The 20,659-nt window shown below is 53.8% G+C and overlaps 1 protein-coding gene across 1 annotated transcript in view; it reads left to right on the top strand.

The window, feature by feature from the left end:
- The first annotated feature begins 588 nt into the window (after nucleotides 1-588).
- Nucleotides 589-20,659, top strand: part of TNXB (tenascin XB) — a 53,786-nt gene continuing 33,715 nt past the window's right edge. Inside the window, 9 exon segments of the mRNA XM_052649193.1 lie at nucleotides 589-718; nucleotides 7,174-7,584; nucleotides 7,928-9,766; nucleotides 10,269-10,384; nucleotides 15,300-15,456; nucleotides 15,645-15,908; nucleotides 16,739-17,476; nucleotides 18,566-18,934; nucleotides 20,064-20,357. Coding sequence (XP_052505153.1) covers nucleotides 589-718; nucleotides 7,174-7,584; nucleotides 7,928-9,766; nucleotides 10,269-10,384; nucleotides 15,300-15,456; nucleotides 15,645-15,908; nucleotides 16,739-17,476; nucleotides 18,566-18,934; nucleotides 20,064-20,357 — 4,318 coding nt within the window.

The raw sequence follows: 20,659 nt of genomic DNA, 5'->3' as shown, positions 1-20,659 counted from the left end.
TCCCCTCCTTCCTTGCTGCGCAAAGGCACCCCCGATGCCGCGGGAGGGCGGGCGGTGAGAGGGAAACATAAGGGACACCCAAGTATCCTGCTTTCCTGGTGCTGAGAGAAGAGCTCGATTCTTTCAAGAAATGGGAATGAGGAGCTAGGCGGGCGGTGGAGACGGGAGGGAGAGGGGCTTGGGAGGGAGGCTCTGGGGGTGTGGCCTGTGCGGGCCTCTCCTCTCAGACCAGCTTCACTACTTTCCCGCTTCTTCCCGCTGCAGAGACCCTCCCCCTGCGCCCACCAAGTGGGGAAGAGGTGCAGGATTCGATTGTTGTGGGAGGGGGACTGGCAGCTCCCCCAAACCCCCAGTGGTGTGGAGCACCCTGTAACCTCTGCCTCCTCTGAAGAAGGGTCTCCTGTGTGGTTCCCCTCACTCCAACTAAGTTCTTTGACATGCGCAACTGCCCTCTGAGCCAATGAGAAATCAGCTTTTTTAGACCTCGCTCAGTGACTGGTTGTGGAGGAAATGTGGAGAGGAGTGTGTGTGTGTGTATGCCCTTGTTGTTGTTGCTTAGTACTGAAGTCGTGTCTCTTTTGTGACCCCATGGACTGTGGCCCGCCAGGCTTCTCCATCGGATTTCCCAGACAAGAATACTGGAGTGGGTTACCATTTCCTACTCCAGGGGCTCTTCTCGACCCAGGCAGGGATCGACTCGAGTTTCCTGCATTGGCAGGTGGGTTCTTTACTGCTGGGAAACCCCTGCACATACTCAAATGTGTGTGCCCACAAAGATGCAAGCTTCTTTGGATGAATATAAGTATGTGTATAGTTCCCAGGTGGTGCTAGTGGTAAAAAACCCATCTGCCGATGTAAGAGACACGGGTTCAATCCCTGGGTTGGGAAGATCCCCTGGAGGAGAGCATGGCAGCCCACTCTAGTATTCTTGCCTGGAGAATCCCAAGGACAGAGGAGCCTGACGGGCTATAGTACATAGGGTTGCAAAGAGTCGGACAGGGCTGAAGTGACTTAGAATGGACAGATACAAGAAGTGTGTTCATATTTGTGGATAAGCACATGTGAGTACATTTCTATGTGTATGTGTATTTGTGTGTGTGCACCTGGAGATGTGTGCAACATTAGACACAGGGCAACAGAGTTTGAAGGTAAGTCAGAGCCCAGCTCACACCCAGGACTACACTCCAAGCTGAGAGAGGGGCTGATGGGCTGAGGGAAGGGCAGCTCTCTGCTTGCCAGGCTCTCTGCTGGGCTTTGTGGGGCAGGGTGCCTCTCAGTGTGGAAACGCTCTGCTCCTGTTGCCCACTCCTCTTCCATCTCTGGTGGGATGGTGGTGGAGTGTGATGGCTGGTAGCCCTGGAAACTCCTTTTTCTCAGACTCAGAGGAGAATTTTAAGCGTAGGAAGCCAGGAAATAAATGTGTGTGTGTGTTGTGGGAGGCACTGGTCACAGCCCCTGACCCTCCTCCTCAGTCAGTATTCCCACCATTCACCCTGCGCTCCTTCCCTCTCCAGGCTCTCTGGTCTGGAAGAACTGGGTGCCTGCTAACACCGCTCCTTAACCCTTCGCCTGAACCCCCCACGCATCTCTGTTACTGAGGCCTCCTCTCCTGGTTCCCCCCATCACCCCATTACCTTGCTTCTCTAATCCTCGTCTCCCTGTGCCTCCCAGTTCTTGCCTCAGTGGATTCCACAAATACAACTGGGTGACCAGCACTCAGATCAAGAAACAGGGTGTTCTTAGCACCCCAGAATTTCCCCACAATGCCCCTTCTTGGTCTCCATTCCCCCAAGAGTGCCACATTTCTGACCTGCCACTCTACTGATTGACAGTTAACATGGTCTAGACTCAAACATCACATAAACAGAATGTTTCAGCAACTTCTTTGTGTCTGACTTCTTTTGCTCCACCCTATATTAGTGAGACCCATTCATGTTATTGCATATAGTTATACTTTGTTCTTATTGCTTTATTTTATTCCACTTTGTGAACAAACCACGTGTTATTTAATCCATTCTACTCGTGTGAGACATTTGGGTAGTTCCCAGTCTGCGGCTATTATGAGAAGTACTGTTGTGGTGGGTAGACCCCTCGGAGTAGAGCTGCCAGGTCATAGGGTTTGAACACAGCTCTAGTGGATTTGGGTGGCTGTGCCAAATGGTTTTCCAATGGGCTTGTTCCATGCAGCCCTGCCAGGATCTACACATGGCCTGCTCCCTGGCCGACAGCTGCCCCAGCTGCTGTTTCTAACCAACTTTCAGCCCCAGACACTGTCCGTGGTCCTAGCCCTGACCTTGGTCCTGTCCTTGGTTCCAGCCCTGTGCTAGCCCTGGGCTTGACTTGAACTATGTAAATTGACTAAATATCTATATAGTCAATAAATATTTTTTTGAGCACTTACTATGTGCCAGATGTATGGCTATAGCAGCCAAAACAAAAGAAAAAACCAGGTGCTATGTCTGCCTCCATGGACCTTACAGTTTAGCGGGCAAGGTTGAGTGTGGGCAAGAAAGTAATAAAATAATCCCACAAATAAATATGTGAGTATAAATTATTATAAATGCTGCAAATGGGAGTTACATGATCCTGTAATATCACATGATAGGGAAGCTGACCTGTACAGGAAAGGTTTCCTGAGGAAGAGATGTGGGGTTGAGACCTGAATGATGAGGAAGCCAAGAGAAAAAGGAAGAACATTCCATAGAGGGAACCACAGATACAAAGGTCTGGGGCTGGGAAGAATGTGGGGGACATAAAGCCAGTGGGACTGGAGTGGAGAGAGGGAGGGAAGTCTTATGAGGGATGAGGTGGGAGAGGTCAGCAGGGGCCAGATGGTGCAGGACTGTCTGTCAGTATTTGAAGACTATTCAGAGGGAAACCACTGAAAAGTTTTTTGAGGGAGAGGGACATTCTATTTGCCTTTGCAAGATTTTAAAGAAGCAAGAATAGAAGCAGAGGAACCCGGTAGGAGGCAATCACAGTTGTTAAGCAAAAGGTAGATAGTAGCTTGGACTGTAATGATGCTTAGAGGGAGAAACATAAGTAAATTAAAGAGACATTTACAATAAAATATGGGTTGATATGATGAAATATGGTGGTGTTGAATGAGCTGTTGGGTTTCTGGCTTGTGAAGCTGAGTAACTATGGGACCATGAACTGCAGTAGAGAACACTGAGAAGGGATGGGTACAGGAGGGATGAACGTTGAGCTGTTTTAGATGTGTTGAATCTGAGGTGCCCAAGAGGAGATGCCAAATAGGATAGCTATATTGCTTGGAGTTAAGAGGAGATAGTTTATACTTTGGGGTACAGTTTGGAAATTAAACTCTTGGATCTGGATGAAGGTACCTGAGTGGATGACTACCCCAAGTAGGTCTCAGCTCTGGCTACACACTGCAGTCCCCTGGAAAGCTGTTAAAAGTACTAAAGAAAGTTCAGTGCTTCAGTCCCTCTAGCCACATTTTAAGTGTTAAGAGCCAGTGATCTCTCCCATCTACCTTATCGCCAACACAGATATAGAATGCTCTAAAATGGAAGACGTGGTCATCAGTGTCCAGTGATTTTGAGAGAGATCAAGGTGAAGACAAACGTCTTTTAGATTTTGTGACACAGATCATTGGGAGACCTTCAGTTCAGTCACTCAGTCGTGTCCGACTACTTGCAACCCCATGGACTGTAGCCTGCCAGGCTCCTCCGTCCATGGGATTTTCCAGGCAAGAATACTGGAGTGGGTTGCCATTTCCTTCTCCAAGGGATCTTCCTGACGCGAACCCAAGTCTCCCTCATTATGGGCAGACGCTTTACCATCTGAGCCACCAGAGAAGCTGGGAGACCTTAGGGAGGGCTATTTGGTAGACTGAAAGAAGGTGAAGTCAGATGGGAGCTGGTTGAGAAATGCATGGGATATGTGAGATAGAAACAACAAATCCAGATAAATCTTTTGACAACTATGGCCATGAAGTAGAGAAGAGAAATATGTGGTGGCTGGAGGGAGTATGAGGTTGGGGAATTTTTTTAAGGTATATTTTTGTATATTAAGTATATTTTGTGCATATAGTAAAATGCAGATAAGTGTATAGCTCAATTAATTTTTGATTATACATACTTTTGTTTAACCACCCAGTTAAAGGTGCAAAATATTTCTAGTAATTCTATCTTCTATTCAGTTCAGTTCATGAACCTCATATGAATAGCATCATTTACAATGTTCTTTTTTTGTGTCTTGTTTCTTTTGCTTAGCATTAGGTGTGTCAAATTTTGTCCATGTTGCTGTGTGTAACAAGGTGGGGCCGGCAGGGTGGGGGGGGTGGTTTGGGGGGAGTTTGTTTCTTTGCTTTTTGGCTACACTGCCCAGCTTGCAAACCTCCCCCTACCTGGGCCTGGCAGTGAAAACACTGAGTCCTGAGCACTGGATCACCCAGCAAGTCCCAGGAGGGTGTTTCTTCATTGCTGGAGAGTATCCCATTGTATGACTATGCCCCAATTTATTTATCCATTCTACTATTAATGGACACTTGAGGTGCTTCCAGTTCAGGCTCATATGAAAAGAATCCCATGAACATTCTTGTACTCGTCTTTTAGAGGATACATGCAGTCATGTCTTTTGGAGGATACGTCCAGTCGTTTCTGTTGGGTATTTACCAAGAAGTGTAATTGCCAAGTTATAGGCTGTATGCCTTAGTAGCAACTGCCTATCAGTTTTCCAAAGTGGCTGCACTAATTTCTGCCCCTACTTGCAATAAATGAGAATTCCAGTAGCCTCACATTCTTGTCAATATTGAGCATCAACAGCCCTTTTAGTTTTAGCCATTCTGGTGGATATTTGATGGCATCCTCTTGCGGTTTTAATTTTCATTTCCCTGATTACTAGTTTTGTTCTACACATGCATATGTTTATTTTTCATCTATTTATTGGAACTTTGGATATATTCTTTGCTAGAGAGACTTTTTTTTTTTTTTTTGCAAATTAAAAAAAAACAAAACTGGTTGCCTGCCTTTTGTTTGTTTTTGTTCTGGAGGAATTCTTTAGATTTTTAATCCCCTCTCTCAACTCTCAAGCACTGTCTCCCAATCTCCCCACCATATATAATACCTATATATGTAGTCTGACATTTCCCACATGTTTTCTCCCACTCTGTAGCTTGCCTTCTTTTGCTCTTCATTGTATCTTTTTTTTATAATTATATCTATTTATTTTTGGCAGTGCTGGGTCTTCGTTGCTGTGTGAGCTTTCCTCTGGTTGCAGCAGGTGGGGGCTACTCTCCAGTTGTGGCGTGTGGGTTTCTCACTTCGGTAGCTTCTCTTGTTGGAGAACACAGGCTCCAGGGCACAGGCTCAGTAGTTGTGGTGCAGGGGCTTAGTTGCCCTGAGGCATGTGGGATCTTCCTGGACCAGGGCGCGAAGTCAGGTCTCCTGCATTGGCAGGTGGATTCTTTATTACTGAGCCACCAGAGAAGCCCTGAGCGGTGTCCTTTGATGACCAGAAGTCATGGATTTAATGTGGTCCAAGATGCTGAAGCTGAAACTCCCATGCTTTGGCCACCTGATGAGAAGAGCTGACTCATTGGAAAAGACCCTGATGCTGGGAAAGATTGAGGGCAGGAGGAGAAGGGGATGACACAGGATGAGATGGTTGGATGGTATCACCGACTCGATGGACATGGGTTTGGGTGGACCCCAGGTGTTGGTGATGGACAGGGAGGCCTGGCGTGCTGCAGTTCATGGGGTCGCAAACAGTCGGACACGACTGAGCGACTGAACTGAACTGAATGTATCAGTATCTTTTTTTGTGGTTTAGTTTTGTGTGAAATTTTTTATGGTAAATTTTGTGGTTAGGTTTTAAGAAATCTTTGTTTATTTCATGGTCATAAAGATTTTCTCCTATAGTTTTTTCCTGTAAGACATTTTGTGAAAGGTATTGCTTTACCTTTCAAGATTAGATCTATATACTCATTCCAAATTAATTTCTGTATGTGGACGTAGGGTAGAGATAGATTTTTCCCATGTGGATCTTCAACTGATCCAGGACCATTTATCACAATTTATTCTCCTTTTAATTGTAGGGGGCCTCTTTTTCATTAATCAGGTGACCACATATGTGTGGGTCTGTTTCTGTTCTGTGCTCTATGCTTGCACCTTCATAATAAATTTTGATATTTGGTAATGTAAGTCCTGAGGAAGAGGATTAAAAAAAAAAAGAAAACAGGAGCTTTTTGAGCTTATATGAAAAGATGATGGGAAGAATCTAGTTGAGTGAGGGGCTAAATGAAAGAAGGAGAGGATAATGTACACCTTAAAGTTTCTAAAAAGATACTAGGAGCTGGGATCCAGTTGCTTATGGAAGGATTAGTCTTTTATATTCATCTGCTGACCCATTCAACAAAAATGTGTTGGATAGGGAATTCCCTGGTGGTTCAGTGTTAGGACTCTGCACTTTCACTGCTGAGGGCCTGGGTTCAATCCCTGATCGGGGAATTAAAATCCCATAAATTGTGCAGAATGGCCACCAAAAAAAAAAAAAAAAAAAAAACTGTGTTGTATAGTGCCCACCCCGTGTGCCAGGTACAAGCATGCAGCAATACCAGGACAGATGAAGTCCCTGTTCTTGTGGAATTCACGTTCTGGTAGTGGGGGAAAGATAACAAAGAAGTGGCACACAAACAGATAATTCAGGCAGCAGTAAATGGCATGAAGAACATAAGCAGGACACTGATGAAGTGTGATGAAAGACTGCTCCAATCGGGCACCAAGGAAGACCTCTGGGAGTCGACGACATGTGAGTTAAGATTTGAACAGAAAGGAGCCAACCTCTAAGAGCTGAGTGAAGAGCACCCCAGACAGAGAAAACATGTAGTGCAAAGGCCCTTAGGCTAATGTAAGCTTGCAGCGTCTGTGGAACAAACAAAAAAGACCAGTGTGGATGGAACAGTAAAAAAATAAACAAAATAAGGAGTGGAGGAGCAGGGTGACCAAATGACATAAGAAAGCAAGGTAGAGACAGATCTGCCCAGGGAGGGTGTGTGATAGGATCAAGCTGAATGTGGATTTTTGCCAATATGTGAGTCGGGTGGATGAGCTGTGGGTGGTGGGACTGTGGGCGTGTGTGTTGGGGAAGGGGACATTCATCTTGTCTGCTCTGTGAGTCTGCTCTCATATGTGCCCTCTCTCCCCACAGCCTCCAGAAAGATGCCCACCCAATGTTCCCTAACTTCCATCCTGGCTCTTCTGATGCTGCTGGGCACTGTCACAGCAGGCCCTTTCTCTCCACGTTCCAATGTGACACTCCCAGCCCCACGGCCCCCTCCGCAGCCGGGGGGCCGTACAGTGCAGCCAGAAGGGGGAGGCCCTTCTTCTCGGCTCTACGAGCACACCGTGGAAGGAGGGGAGAAGCAGGTGGTGTTCACCCACCGCATTAACCTGCCCCCTTCAGCTGGCTGTGGCTGTCCCCCAGGCACTGAGCCCCCTGTCCCTGCTTCAGAGGTGCAGGCCCTGAGGGTCCGATTGGAGATCCTGGAGGAGCTGGTGAAGGGGCTCAAGGAACAGTGCACTGGGGGGTGTTGTCCTCCGGCTGCCCAGGCTGGCACAGGTGAGCCGAAGATCACAGGGAGGAGCACGGAAAAGAAGGGAAGTGGTTAGGATTGGGTGGGCATCACTAGAGGACCTTGGTGTGAATTAGAAAAAGGCACCCGCCTTCTCTTTGCAGGTGGTGAGTGCAGCCCAGGGCACGGCTCTGAGAGAGGAGCCCTGTGACTAGATGTCAGCCCTCCCCAGTGAATGTTAGGGCCCTGGGTGATAAGTTGCAGCTGGAAACTGAGATGGCCTTAGGAAATGAGGCTTCCCTGATGGAGAAGCTAACTCAGGGCAGCACTACACAAGCTCAGCCTCTCCTCCCTAGAGAGACTGAGACCCAACTCTCACTCCTACTCCAGGCCAGACCGACATTCGAAGCCTCTGCAGTCTCCATGGCGTGTTTGACCTGAGCCGCTGTGCCTGCTCCTGCGAGCCAGGCTGGGGTGGGCCCACCTGCTCGGATCCCGCAGGTGCGGAGGGACCCCCCTCCTCACCACCCTCTGCCCCCGGTTCCTGCCCGGATGACTGCAATGATCAGGGTCGCTGCGTCCGTGGTCGCTGCGTGTGCTTCCCTGGCTACACCGGGCCCAGTTGTAGCTGGCCCTCCTGCCCCGGGGACTGCCACGGCCGCGGGCGCTGCGTGCAGGGCGTGTGCGCGTGCCGCTCGGGCTTCTCCGGGGACGACTGCAGTGTGCGCTCCTGCCCTCGCGGCTGCAGCCAGAGGGGACGCTGCGAGGACGGGCGCTGCGTGTGCAATCCAGGCTACAGTGGCGAGGACTGTGGGGTGAGGAGCTGCCCCCGAGACTGTAGCCAGAGAGGACGCTGCGAGAATGGGCGCTGCGTGTGCAACCCCGGTTACACTGGCGACGACTGTGGGGTGAGGAGCTGTCCCCGAGGCTGCAGCCAGAAGGGGCGATGCGAGGACGGGCGCTGCGTCTGTGACCCGGGCTACGCTGGTGACGACTGCGGCTCGCGGACCTGCCCGTGGGACTGTGGCGAGGGCGGGCGCTGTGTGGACGGCCGCTGCGTGTGCTGGCCCGGGTACGCGGGCGAGGACTGCAGCACGCGGACCTGTCCCCGCGCCTGTCGGGGCCGAGGGCGTTGCGAGGATGGCGAATGCATCTGCGATCCCGGGTACAGTGGGGACGACTGCGGCGTGCGCAGCTGCCCGGGCGACTGCAACCAAAGGGGCCGCTGCGAGGACGGCCGCTGCGTGTGCTGGCCCGGGTACTCGGGGCCCGACTGCGGCGCGCGCGCCTGCCCGCGCGACTGTCGGGGCCGCGGGCGCTGCGAGAACGGCGTATGCGTGTGCCACGCGGGCTACAGTGGCGAGGACTGCGGCGTGCGCAGCTGTCCCGGGGACTGTCGCGGCCGGGGCCGTTGCGAGAGTGGCCGCTGCGTGTGTTGGCCCGGGTACACAGGCCGGGACTGCGGTACGCGCGCCTGCCCTGGCGACTGTCGCGGGCGCGGGCGCTGCGTAGACGGCCGCTGCGTGTGCAACCCGGGCTTCGCAGGAGAGGACTGCGGGAGCCGTCGGTGTCCCGGGGACTGTCGTGGTCGCGGCCGCTGCGAAGATGGCGTGTGCTCGTGCGATGTGGGCTACGAGGGCGAAGACTGCGGCACGCGCAGCTGCCCCAGGGGTTGCCAAGGCCGCGGCCAGTGCCTGGAGGGGCGCTGCGTGTGCGACGACGGCTACGAGGGTGAGGACTGCGGCGTGAGACGGTGCCCGCGCGACTGCAACCAGCGGGGCGTGTGCCAGGATGGTGTGTGCACCTGTTGGGAGGGCTTCGCGGGCGAGGACTGCGGCCTCCGTGCCTGCCCCTCCAACTGTCACCGGCGCGGCCGCTGCGAGAACGGGCGCTGCTTGTGCGACTCTGGCTACACAGGCCCCTCCTGCGCCACCCGCACCTGCCCGGCCGACTGCCGGGGCCGTGGTCGCTGTGTGCAGGGCGTGTGCGTGTGCCACGTGGGCTACAGCGGCGAGGACTGTGGGCAGGAAGAGCCTCCTGCCAGCGCCTGCCCCGGGGGCTGCGGGCCACGGGAACTGTGCCGCGCAGGCCAGTGTGTCTGCGTCGAGGGCTTCCGGGGCCCCGACTGCGCCATCCAGACGTGCCCCGGGGACTGCCGCGGCCGGGGAGAGTGTCATGAGGGCAGCTGCGTCTGCCAAGACGGCTATGCAGGGGAAGACTGCGGGGAAGGTGAGCGGACAGCCTTCCTCAGTGTGCTGGGTCCGGGGCTGGAAAACTGGAGCCCCATGAGAAAGCCTGAGTCTGAGGCGGAGGAGGCCCCAGACTTGGAGGCAGGGTGATGGGGGTGGTCATATATTGGGGTGGGCGGTGGGGCAGTCAGAGGAGCCAGAGGACCAGGGTCCACCAGGGCTGCAGAACCACAGCAGGTGGGGGGGCCATGCCTGCAGGCAGGACCTGCTGTAAGATCTCTGATGAGCAGATCCAGGGGCTCTCTTCAGGTATTTTTCGGGAGATTTTGGTTCCTGGAGATGGAGGGCAGTGAAGGAAACCCAAGGCTTGTTCAGGCCACTGCTGGCTTTTCCTCACCATTCCTCTCTCCCCCCAGAGAAGACTGGGAACTTGGCTGGATCTCTTAATGTGACCCTGAGTAGGAAGAGCCTGTGAGAGTGGGGGTAGGGGTGGGGAGCTGCCTTGGGCTAAGCAGCTTCTCATATCCCACTCTCCTGGGCAGAGGTGCCAGCCATCGAGGGCATGAGGATGCACCTGCTGGAGGAGACGACAGTTCGGACAGAGTGGACCCGGGCTCCCGGCAATGTGGATGCCTATGAAATCCAGTTCATCCCAACGGTGAGAGCCAAGCTCCAAGAGGGGGCCGAGTGAGTGGGGCTGGCGGTGGGGGTGCTCACCTCAAAAGGAGTTCCAGGTAATCAGTGGTTGAGTCCAGGTAGCCGGTTCCTGAAGCTGTGCTAAAGACCTTCTCATTCTGCCCACACTGTGTGCAGAAGGCCTTTGCATCATCAGCCCACTGCTGCTGGAACTCCTCTGGTGACCTTGAGCTCAGTACTTCCTAGGGCTGCCTGCTGACTCCATTTTTGCTGAAGTCACTTCTTTCTGTTGTTGCTGAATCCAAAATTGCCCCATTCATACATCCATTCAGTGGCCCCAGCTGGGCCTTCACCAGCATTGGAATGAGTTTTTTCCTTTCCCTTCATCTTACACCATGGACTTTCAGATATTTGGAGACATCAGCCATCACACTGGGCTTGCCTGGTGGCTCAGTGGTAAAGAAAACGCCTACCAATGCAGGAGATGCGGGTTTCATGTCTGAGTCAGGAAGATCCCTTGGAGAAGGGCATGGCAACCCACTCCAGAATTCTTGCCTGGAAAATTCCATGGACAGAAGAGCCTGGCAGGCTATGGTCCATGAGGTTGCAAAGAGTCGGACACCACTGAAGCAAATGAACACACCATCACATCACCATTCATTCCCTCCAGGCCAAACCCACTGGTTTCTTCTCCCCATTTCCTTGAGGCTTTGTTCTCTGAATCCTTCACTTCTTGGTTTTCTTCCTCTAATGCCTCCTGCTTTGTGCATGTGCCTCTCCCCCCCAGTTACAGGGGCAGAAAGGAGTCCAGTCACTCACCTGGCTGACTCTGGATATCCGGCTACTTTTCTCAGAGTTGACATATATGAACTTGTGGTCACACAAACTGTCAGTTATTTTGATCATGTTTGATTTTTAAAGTAACTTTTCATTATAAAAGTCGTATAGGCTCAGTGTAGAGACTTTAGAAGATATAAACAAGGAAAAAAGAACGAAGGAAGGAAAAAAGAAGACATTCAACTACATACCCCCTTTTAAACCTAAATATAAGCCTTTGTATTTGGCTCTGTTCAGTGTTATCATTTTTTGGTTTGGGCCAAGCTGTCTAGGCTGTTGCAATAATTTTGAGTCTGTGAACTAGTTCCTAGCCTCCATGTCATCAGTGCATTGCAAAGCCTCCTTTTTCTATCTCCTTCCAACTCACTCTTAAAATATTTGGGGGCACCCTGAGGACAAAGTTTGTGGCCTCTCATTAGCGATCTCCCTTCATGCAGGTTGAATTTTTATGATGTGTTTGGTCTCCTAGTTGCAAATCATCTGACATTTCTCCGATTCAGATATGTTTTCCTGCATCATTCCACAAATGCCATAGGTGGATAGGCCATGTTACTTACTCGAATCTCTACCCAGTCAGGACTCTGGAAAAATAAATAAGTTCCAGGGCTTAAACTTAGGAAGCCTGTAGGACAGAAGGGATAGCTCTGAGGTGCTGGTTGCCATCCCCCCCCCCAGCTGGCCTAGTCATTCTAAGTCTCCTTATCAATATTATCACCTCAAACCCAGGCCCCTATCATGTTTTATCTCTCCTTACCCTCTGGTAGAAGCAGAGGCAGAAATCCCTACTTTGCTGCACAACCAAGGGAGCCTGGATTTTTTTCTTCCATTAAAAAAATTTTTTTTTCAGTTATAAAAATAATTTAATCACAAGACAAGAATTTGGCGACTAGGGAAAAAAACAAATAATTCTTGGCTGTTTCACACTGAAACAAGTACTGTTAACATTTTAAAGTGTTTCTCCCACTCTCTTCTGCGTGTATGTTATTTACATAGTTCCAATCTTGAGAGGGTAGGACTTTTAAGAGGAATTTTCCTAAGAGACTTTAGGGAAAGAATTGAAATAAACATTTGAGCTAGAATGAGCTTAAAGGGCAACAGCATCTCCTGCTCTTAGTAAATATGACCTCATCCTTGGTGTTCTCCAGAGGCACAGTCTCCCAGGAGGAGTCCTGGGCTGTCTCCCTCTTCGTGGGGCCAGGGGGGATCCAGCTAGCCTGTGTCCAGCTTGGCCATGCTCTCAGCTCATCTGCTTTGCGCTGGGTATGGGCCCCCATCACATTTTAGGTTCTCCCTGAGCCTGGGTGTGGAAAATGCTCCCGTAAAATTGGTCCCCAGACACCTCCCTTGGACTCCACATCAGCCTGTGCTGCTGGCCCGCTGACTATGTTTTCTACGCTTTTTTGTGGCTGGCCTCTGGGGTTGTGCCTCTTGCCTTTGGCCAGCACTCTCTATCCATTTCTGTTGGCACAGAGTGCATTCAGTAGCTGGCTATCCCTCTGGCCACTGCCATCTTCCTAGAAGCCTCTCTCTCTACCTTATCCTTTTCCCTTTTCCAGAAACACTTTTCTCTCAAAGCTCAAACTCTGCTATTCCTGGCCAAGGGACACACCTAGTTATTGGAGTGATTTTCAGAACACAGAAGAGGAACATTCCTCTTTTCCCTGCATACGTGGCACAGCTACGCTCAGTGGTTCTGACAGTGTGCTCCCTGGACCTGCAGCCTTAGCATCAGCTGGAGCATTAGCCATGCAAACTGTCAGACTCTGCCCCCCAATCTGCTGAATGAGAAGCTGTAGGGGAAGAGCCCAGTAACCTGCATCATAACATACCCCCAGGTGATTCTCACGTACCCCAAGTCCAAGGACCACTGCTCTTTTGTCCAAGGAATGTTGCTGTTTTGCAAAAGGCAAGATCTTCTATGAATGTGAGACAAAGCTTGAAGAAACTGAGGGAGGTGAACCCCCGAACAGAAAGACATGCAGGTGTTTCCAGTTTGAATGTATTCCACAGACTGGAAACTGGGGCTATGTCACATTTTCACTGGGACACAGGAACTTGCAGCCTCAGAAAAGTTTGTGTTCGGGTCTGGTCTGAAAAAGAGGATGAGGGTGAGGTGAGCTCCAGGGGCCAGCCAAGGTGGAGCCCTCCACCTGGGGCCATGAGGTTAAGATCGAGATAGAGTTAGAAACTTGCCAAGGACATCAGTGAAGCAGCCAAACCATCATGAAGGGGCCGAATCAGCTGCCAGCCTCTGGATAGAGAGCCAGCCTCAGACCAGACAGGTGGTGCTGAGAGATGTGGGTTAGACTGGCAGTACAACTTCTCAGGGGATTGTTCCCAGATGGATCTCAAAGTGTCTAAAAGGTTCATGTAGGTGACCTGAAGGGAGAAGGTGAACCCTGGGGATGGGCTGTCTCCCTGGGACCAGACATCATCAGGAAGCACTCAAGGGGGGTGTGTGTGTGTTGGGGTGGTGGGTTGGGGGAGTAAAGGGAGAGGGAGAGAAGGTTTGGGGAAGGATAAAGCCCTCATAGGTCTTGAGTAGACACCCATCCAAGGCCTCCCAGGCCGGGATATTCTAGGGCAGTGAGTAAGAGAGGGATGAAGATCCTGCATGCCCAGAAAACCTTTTCAGCCAAGAAAACTCTAACAAAGCTTCACTTCATCCTCAACCCAGAAGTCTCTACGTGGCCTTTCATCTGGTTTTATACTTTGGTATTTACTGTGTTGATTTCCTCGCAGTTCTCTTGGTGTAGGAGAGTACCTTTTGAAATTTCCAATCCTACTTGGCTGAATGGAGGTGTCCCCATCACAGCCAACATAGCAAAGCAGAACAGAGCGTCCTTATTAGCTGTTCTAGCTAGACGGCCCAGCGAAATGCTGCGCTGTTCCCAGATGTCCATTCCTCTCGTTTCCCCAGAGGCTGGCACTCCAGGAGACCCTGCCTGGAGCAGAGACTGGCAGATTTTCTGTGGGGTTCCTGCAAATAATCATAACACTTTACACATATACTTGAATGGGGTTTGTTCTCTCACAGGCATGGACTACACATAGAGATTTGGGTTAAGGATCTAATAAAATGTAAAATGTGGCCACACATTTAGCTACTAGAGCATGAGCTCTCTGAGGAGACAGGGATCATATATCTTATTTTTGTGTCTCCAGGGCCCAGAATGATGCCAGGTACAAATTCAGAAAACATATTTGTGCAACTTTGAGCAGGTGGGCCTTGTTTTTGAGGGGCCTACAACCCTGCTGAAAAGACAAGAAAAATACCCAAAAGGAAACGTCACGATGTGGGTCACACCCAAGTTACACAGCCAGGGGCAGGTGTTTCTAGGGGAAGGCTCAGGCTGCGGCAGCTGCCTCAAGGAGGAAGTGAGACTTGAAGTGGTATCACTCATCTGCTTCACCTGTTATGGCAGGAACAGGTTTATGAGAAGTCTCCTCATGCCCAGAGGGTCAGGATTGCCAGGGAAAAGCCAGAAAGAGAGTCCTGGCATGTGTCAGGTAGAATTCTGGCAGACAGCTGATGAACAGGCTCAAAAGGTAATGCCCAGGGACTTCCTTGGTCATCCAGTGATTAGGAACCTGCCTTCCAATGCAGGGGACTTGGGTTCAATCCCTGGTCAGGGAACTAAGATCCCACATGTCTCAAGGCTAGGTCCTCGTTCCACAACTAAGAGCCAAAGCAGTCAAATAAGTAAATTTTTTTTTTTTTTTTAATGTAGTCCCCATAAGAGAGGACTCTGAAGTCGCACTGCCTGGGTTTAAATCCCTGCCTCCTTGGGCAAGCCACTTAATCCTTTTGTACATCAGTTTCCTCATCTGTCCAATGGGAATAATCTGACCTACCTCATTAGATTCTTAAGAGAATTAAGTGAGTTCACATATGTAAATTGCCTTGAACGGCAGCTGGCATGGAGAAGGTGTTCTAGATGTGTTTGCTGATGCCACCCATGCTCCCCAGCTGTATAGGGCCAAGTTCTACACAGTCTCATGCTGATTCTGCCTAGACCTTGGAGATAGAAGGGATCAGGGGCATTGAGCAGCAGGGGTGAGTGGCAGCCCTAATCCACCCAATACTTTCTCTCTTGCAGACAGAGGGGGCGAGCCCCCCATTCACAGCACGGGTGCCCAGCTCTTCCTCAGCCTATGACCAGAGAGGATTAGCCCCTGGTCAGGAGTACCAGGTCACTGTCCGTGCCCTTCGAGGGACTAGCTGGGGCCCTCCTGCCTCCAAGACCATCACCACCAGTGAGAGCTGGGGCTGTTGCTGGGGGTGGGTGGTCATGGGTAGAAAATAGACTTGAAAAGGGGGGGCTGGGATATGCCCTCCAAGAGGGCAGAGGGGAGGGACTGGCTGGGGGCAAGGCTCTTAGCAGGACAGCTGGTGACCGAAGACCAGACTCTCGCCTGAATCCTCCTCTCTCTGACCTGGCTAGTGATTGACGGCCCCCAGGACCTCCGCGTGGTGGCTGTGACACCAACCACACTGGAGCTCAACTGGCTGCGCCCCCAGGCTGAAGTGGACCGGTTTGTGGTGTCCTACGTCAGTGCTGGCAACCAGAGGGTGCGGCTGGAAGTGCCCTCCGAGGCAGACCGGACGCTGCTGACTGGCCTGATGCCAGGCGTAGAATATGTGGTGACCGTCACTGCCGAGCGGGGCCGGGCAGTAAGCTACCCAGCTTCCATCAGGGCCAACACAGGTACGGCTGGCCTAGGGCTGGGGAAGTTTCTGAGCCTAGGAGCCGCTTCCTTAGGAAGCTGTGTGTCGGGCTCACGGGCTCCTCTGAATGCACTGCACAGGGTGTGTGGCAGTCCCAAAGCACCTGCTGGGGGCCCTCCTCTGTACCAGGGTCTCTGAGGAGAGGGAGTTCTCAGGTGCCTGAAGTCCTCTAGGAAGGCGGTGGGTTGGAGTTTGGGAAGAGCGGCCTCATGGAGAGATGCAGTAAATAAAAGATGCTGTCCGGCCCAACCAGATAGGAGTGGTTCTGATCTGACCTTGGGCACAGGGACCCCCTCCCCCCCCCCCCCCCCCCCCCCGCCCCCGTGCTCCATCTCAGTGGTCAGGTCTCCTGGGACTGGAGCTGAGGAGATTAGAGACCAAGGCGCCTGTTGACTTTAGAATAGGGGTTTGGGGGAGTTAGGTCTCAGCAGTAATTTTCCACTAACCCTCCAAGTCTCTTAACAGATGCCTGGATCTTTCTTTCCCTTTCCTGTGACAGAGGGACGCCCACCTCACTGTCGCTCGCGTTCTCTCCTCCCACGCCCCTTTCTCTCCTTCAGACGCACGGCCGCACCCCTCGTTTCTTTTTTCTAGGGCACCAACAGTGGCGGGCTTGGAGGGCGAAGCGGGAGGGTGTCCTGGGGCACTAACTTCTCTCGGTTCTCTTTGCAGGTGGGGCTGGGGCCCAGGAAAGAGGCCTCAGGCTCGGGTGGGAGGGACGCGGGGCTGCCGTGGGGGGAGTGCAGGGGTTGGTGGTGGGGGTTGCTGCCACTGACCGGCTCTCTCCTCCCCCTTTTTCTGCCCCGGCAGCACCAGGCCACTACAGTTACCCGGAGGCGCAGCCCCCAGCGCCGCCCCCCAAGCCCCGGCCCCGGCCGGCCCCGGCCCCGCGGCCCCCGCGGCCCGAGCGCCCAGCGCCGCCCCCTCGGCCCTCGCGGCCCGCGGAGCAGGGGGAGGCGGAGTCTCCGCCGCGGCCGAGCCCGCCCCAGGCCCCTCGGCGGGCGTGGGGCAACCTGACCGCCGAGCTGGGCCGCTTCCGCGGCACGGTGCAGGACCTGGAGCGTCACCTGCGGGCTCACGGCTACCCACTGCGAGCCAACCAGACCTACACGTCGGTGGCGCACCACATCCACGAATACTTGCAGCGGCGTCGCTCCCCTGCACCCCCGCCCGGTCGCCCCCACCCCACCGCCAGCCCCGACTCGGGCACCTGGAAGCGGGACTCCAACCAGGGCATCTACGGCCTCTCGCCCGAAGGCGTCGACCGGGTGGCGGCGCCCCGCCACCCCAAGCCCGAGGTGCTGGGCACTTCCGCCGACGGCGCGCTCCTCGTGTCGCTCGACGGGCTCCGCGGCCACTTCGAGCGCGTGGTGCTGCGCTGGCGGCCACAGCCGCCCGCGGAGGGGCCCGCCGGGGAGCTGACCGTGCCGGGCACCGCGCGCACCGTCAGTCTGCCCGATCTCAAGCCCGGCACCACCTACCACGTGGAGGTCCACGGGGTGCGGTCAGGGCAGACCTCCAAGTCCTACGCCTTCATCACCACCACAGGTAGCGTGGGTGGGGCCGCGCGACCCCCACCCCCTGCCCAGTCTCACCTGCCACCGGAGGCTGAGTGCCTCCCACTGCCTCACTGCTCAGGCTGCCACTACCCCTCCTTTGATTTGCCCTTCTGCCTTCCTGCCCTCCCTGGTGCAGGCTCCGGGGATCCCCACACCTTCCTGTGTCCCAGGAAACCCCCTCCACCCACAGGATCCTGGTGGATACCCCAGGCCAAGGAGACCTGGTCTTTGGAATTTTCTGATTTTCACTTGCGTTCCTAGGACGCTTCTGCCAGGAATCCTGTTCTAGGCAATAGAAGGGTCATTTGATGGGAGGGCCAGTGTCTGCAAAGATTCTCTGGAGCAGTTTGGGTGGGGTAGGAAGTGAAACCAGTGGTTTCCCACTCTGACTCACTGTGGTGAGGGTAGCTGACAACTGTGGTCAGTGGTTACTATTTTCCACACTTTGGCCCTAACCTCAAAGGGACCATCGGAACTGCTTGGGGGTGGCCTTGAAACCGTTAGGCAGCATGGGTAGGTGAGAGGTGAAGCCACTGCTTCTTGGGCTGGCTTTCCAGACCTCCTGGCTCAGTTCACACTTGTCTCTCCCACAGGAACGGCATCCTGGCTCAGAGAGGGGCGCCCTGTGGCTATGGGGGGAGGGGTTATGGACCTCTTCTTCCCGCATAGGGCCCAGATGTCACCGGAGCTGGATGTCCACTCCTCTCTCTTCTGACTGCCCACTGTCTCTTGAGTCTTCCTTAACACCACCGTCTTCTCCTTTCTTCCAGGCTTCTCACTGCAGCACTAATGGAGGCCAGGACCACCGCCCAGTGGGGAGGGTTTCCCATGGGAAGGGAGCTAGGAGCCTTGTGGGAGGAGGGATGGCAGACTTGGTTCTATTTGTGACCTGCAGGCCTGTCTGTGCAGGGCTATAGGGGATGTTTGGGACAATGAGGTGACCCAGGGGGTGATCCAGGAGCGACGAAGGGAAAGTCTGAAGACTCTTAGAAGCCAGAGAGCAAAACCTGGGGACTGCAGTCTCCTTGCTGGCTCTCATACTCGACTCTCCTGTTTTTCTCGCCCTGCCTCTTCCCAGGGTCCTCCCTCTCAGGCCTCATGGGGGCCACTGATGAGCCTCCTCCCTCAGGCCCTTCAACGACTCAAGGGGCTCAGGCCCCTGTCCTGCAGCAGCGCCCCCAGGAGCTGGCCGAGTTGAGGGTGCTGGGCAAAGACAAGACAGGGCGCCTCCGAGTGGCCTGGACCGCCCAGCCTGACACCTTTGCCCACTTCCAGCTGCGCCTACGGGTGCCCGAAGGGCCAGAGGCCCATGAGGAGCTACTGCCAGGGGATGTCCGTCAAGCTCTGGTGCCCTCACCCCCTCCCGAATCCCCCTACGAGCTGTCACTTCGTGGGATCCCTCCCGATGGCGAGCCCTCTGCCCCTCTCATCTACCAAGGCATTATGGGTACATCCTGGACTCTGCTCAAGTCCAGTGTCCTGAGGCTGGGGGAGGGGCTGGGCCATTAGGACTTCAGGGGTGGGATGAAGACCAGAGGGCAGTACTGGTGTTTGGGTGGAGGCGGTAGGAGAAACAAAGAGAGAAAGGGAGTTGAGGTCTCAGAGACAAGAGGGATAGGGAAAGTCTTAGTACAACGAAAGGGTGGATCAGAGAGGGGAGTCCTTCCAGATAAATAGATGAGAGGAGAAAAGTCAAAACGTGGGACAAAGATTCAGGAAGAGAGACTGTTGGTCCCTGGCTCTCCACTTGCAGCTTTCTTTGTGTAGAAGTGTCCCACCCCCACTTCCTGGTCACTCCTCTGCCCCTCTCCGCCCCCTGCGTCTCTCAGGGTGGGTGTGGGAAAGCCTCTGGCCCCGAGGATACTGATCCTCAGCCCCCTCCTCCCTTTCCCTTCTCTCAAGCCCCTGCCATCCCCTCACTGGACAGACTAGGACACCTTGTCCCCCTACCATGCAAGCCCGGGCTGCAGTGCCCCATGGTCCCATCAGCCAGTTCCCGATAGGGGTGGAGGTTCCCTGGGGAGGGCGCTCCATGGCCATTGGGACTGCACAGATGGATGAGGTTTGTGGAACCCGGGCAGGAGACTGGGGCTCCTGGCATTCACAGTTTCTCCTGGTCTCCTTTTATGAGACTCGGGTAGCCAGCTCTCCCTGCAACTCCAGATCTCTCACCAGGGAGAGAGTGGCAAGGGAGAGAGACGTTCAGGTGGACTAAGGCATCTCCAGGCTTCTCTGAAGCAGCAATAGTTCCGAACTCTCAGGAAGAACCTCAGGGGACCCGAAACTCCCTCAGAGTGTTGGTGTGTAGAGGGCCTGGGACCTTTGTGAGTGGGGAGGAAGTTATCACAGGGAAGAGCGGAAGCTCTCTCTCTCCAGAATAGACACTGCGGAGAAATGCCCCCCTTCTTAGAAAGGCTGGTCCCAGAGAACTGAGGGCAGGGAATGGAGCATCAAGGGAGGGAGCCGTCCAGCATGGAGGGAGCGAGTGGGCAGAGGAGAGGGACGGAGAGCAGGGACAAGACAGTGCTTGAGCCCACATGCTTTGTTTTTGCCGCCCCCCCTCTCCCCAACTCCAGACAAGGATGGGGAGAAACCTGGGAAGCCCTTGGCCCCACCTCGCCTGGGCAAGCTGACAGTGACAGACGTGACCTCGGACTCCCTGCTTCTGCACTGGACAGTCCCTGAGGGCGAGTTCGATTCCTTCATCATCCAGTACAAAGACAGGGACAGGCCCCAGGTGGTGCCTGTAGAGGGGCCCCAGCGCTCTGCCCTCATCTCCAACCTGGACGTCGGCCGCAAGTACAAATTTGTCCTGTACGGGCTCGTGGGCAAGAAGAGGCACGGCCCCCTGGTGGCTGAAGCCAAGATCTGTGAGTGACAGGGGTCACCCAGGCCCTGCCCCTGCCCTCTGCGCAGTCCTGATGGAGGTCTCCCCAGTGCTTTGGGAACTCCCGGAAGTCTTCCTGGAGGCAGTGGTGCCTGAGCTGAATCCTAAAGGGAAAATGGTGGTGGGTCAGGCAGGGAGGTTGAGGAGGGCAGTGCCAACAGAGGGAGCTGTGGAGAGCGAGGCAGGAGTGAGAGTGGCCCTGTAAGAGAAAGTCTCTCCTCCAGATGCCAGGGGCGGGCACCTGGGGGCTGAGGACACTGGTCTCACTGATCTCCATTGTCTGAG

This window comes from Budorcas taxicolor, chromosome 11 (genome assembly GCF_023091745.1).
Source record: "Budorcas taxicolor isolate Tak-1 chromosome 11, Takin1.1, whole genome shotgun sequence".
Lineage (NCBI taxonomy): Eukaryota > Metazoa > Chordata > Mammalia > Artiodactyla > Bovidae > Budorcas > Budorcas taxicolor.
The sequence above is the reverse complement of the archived record's forward strand: the minus strand, read 5'-3'. Positions and strand labels throughout refer to the sequence as shown.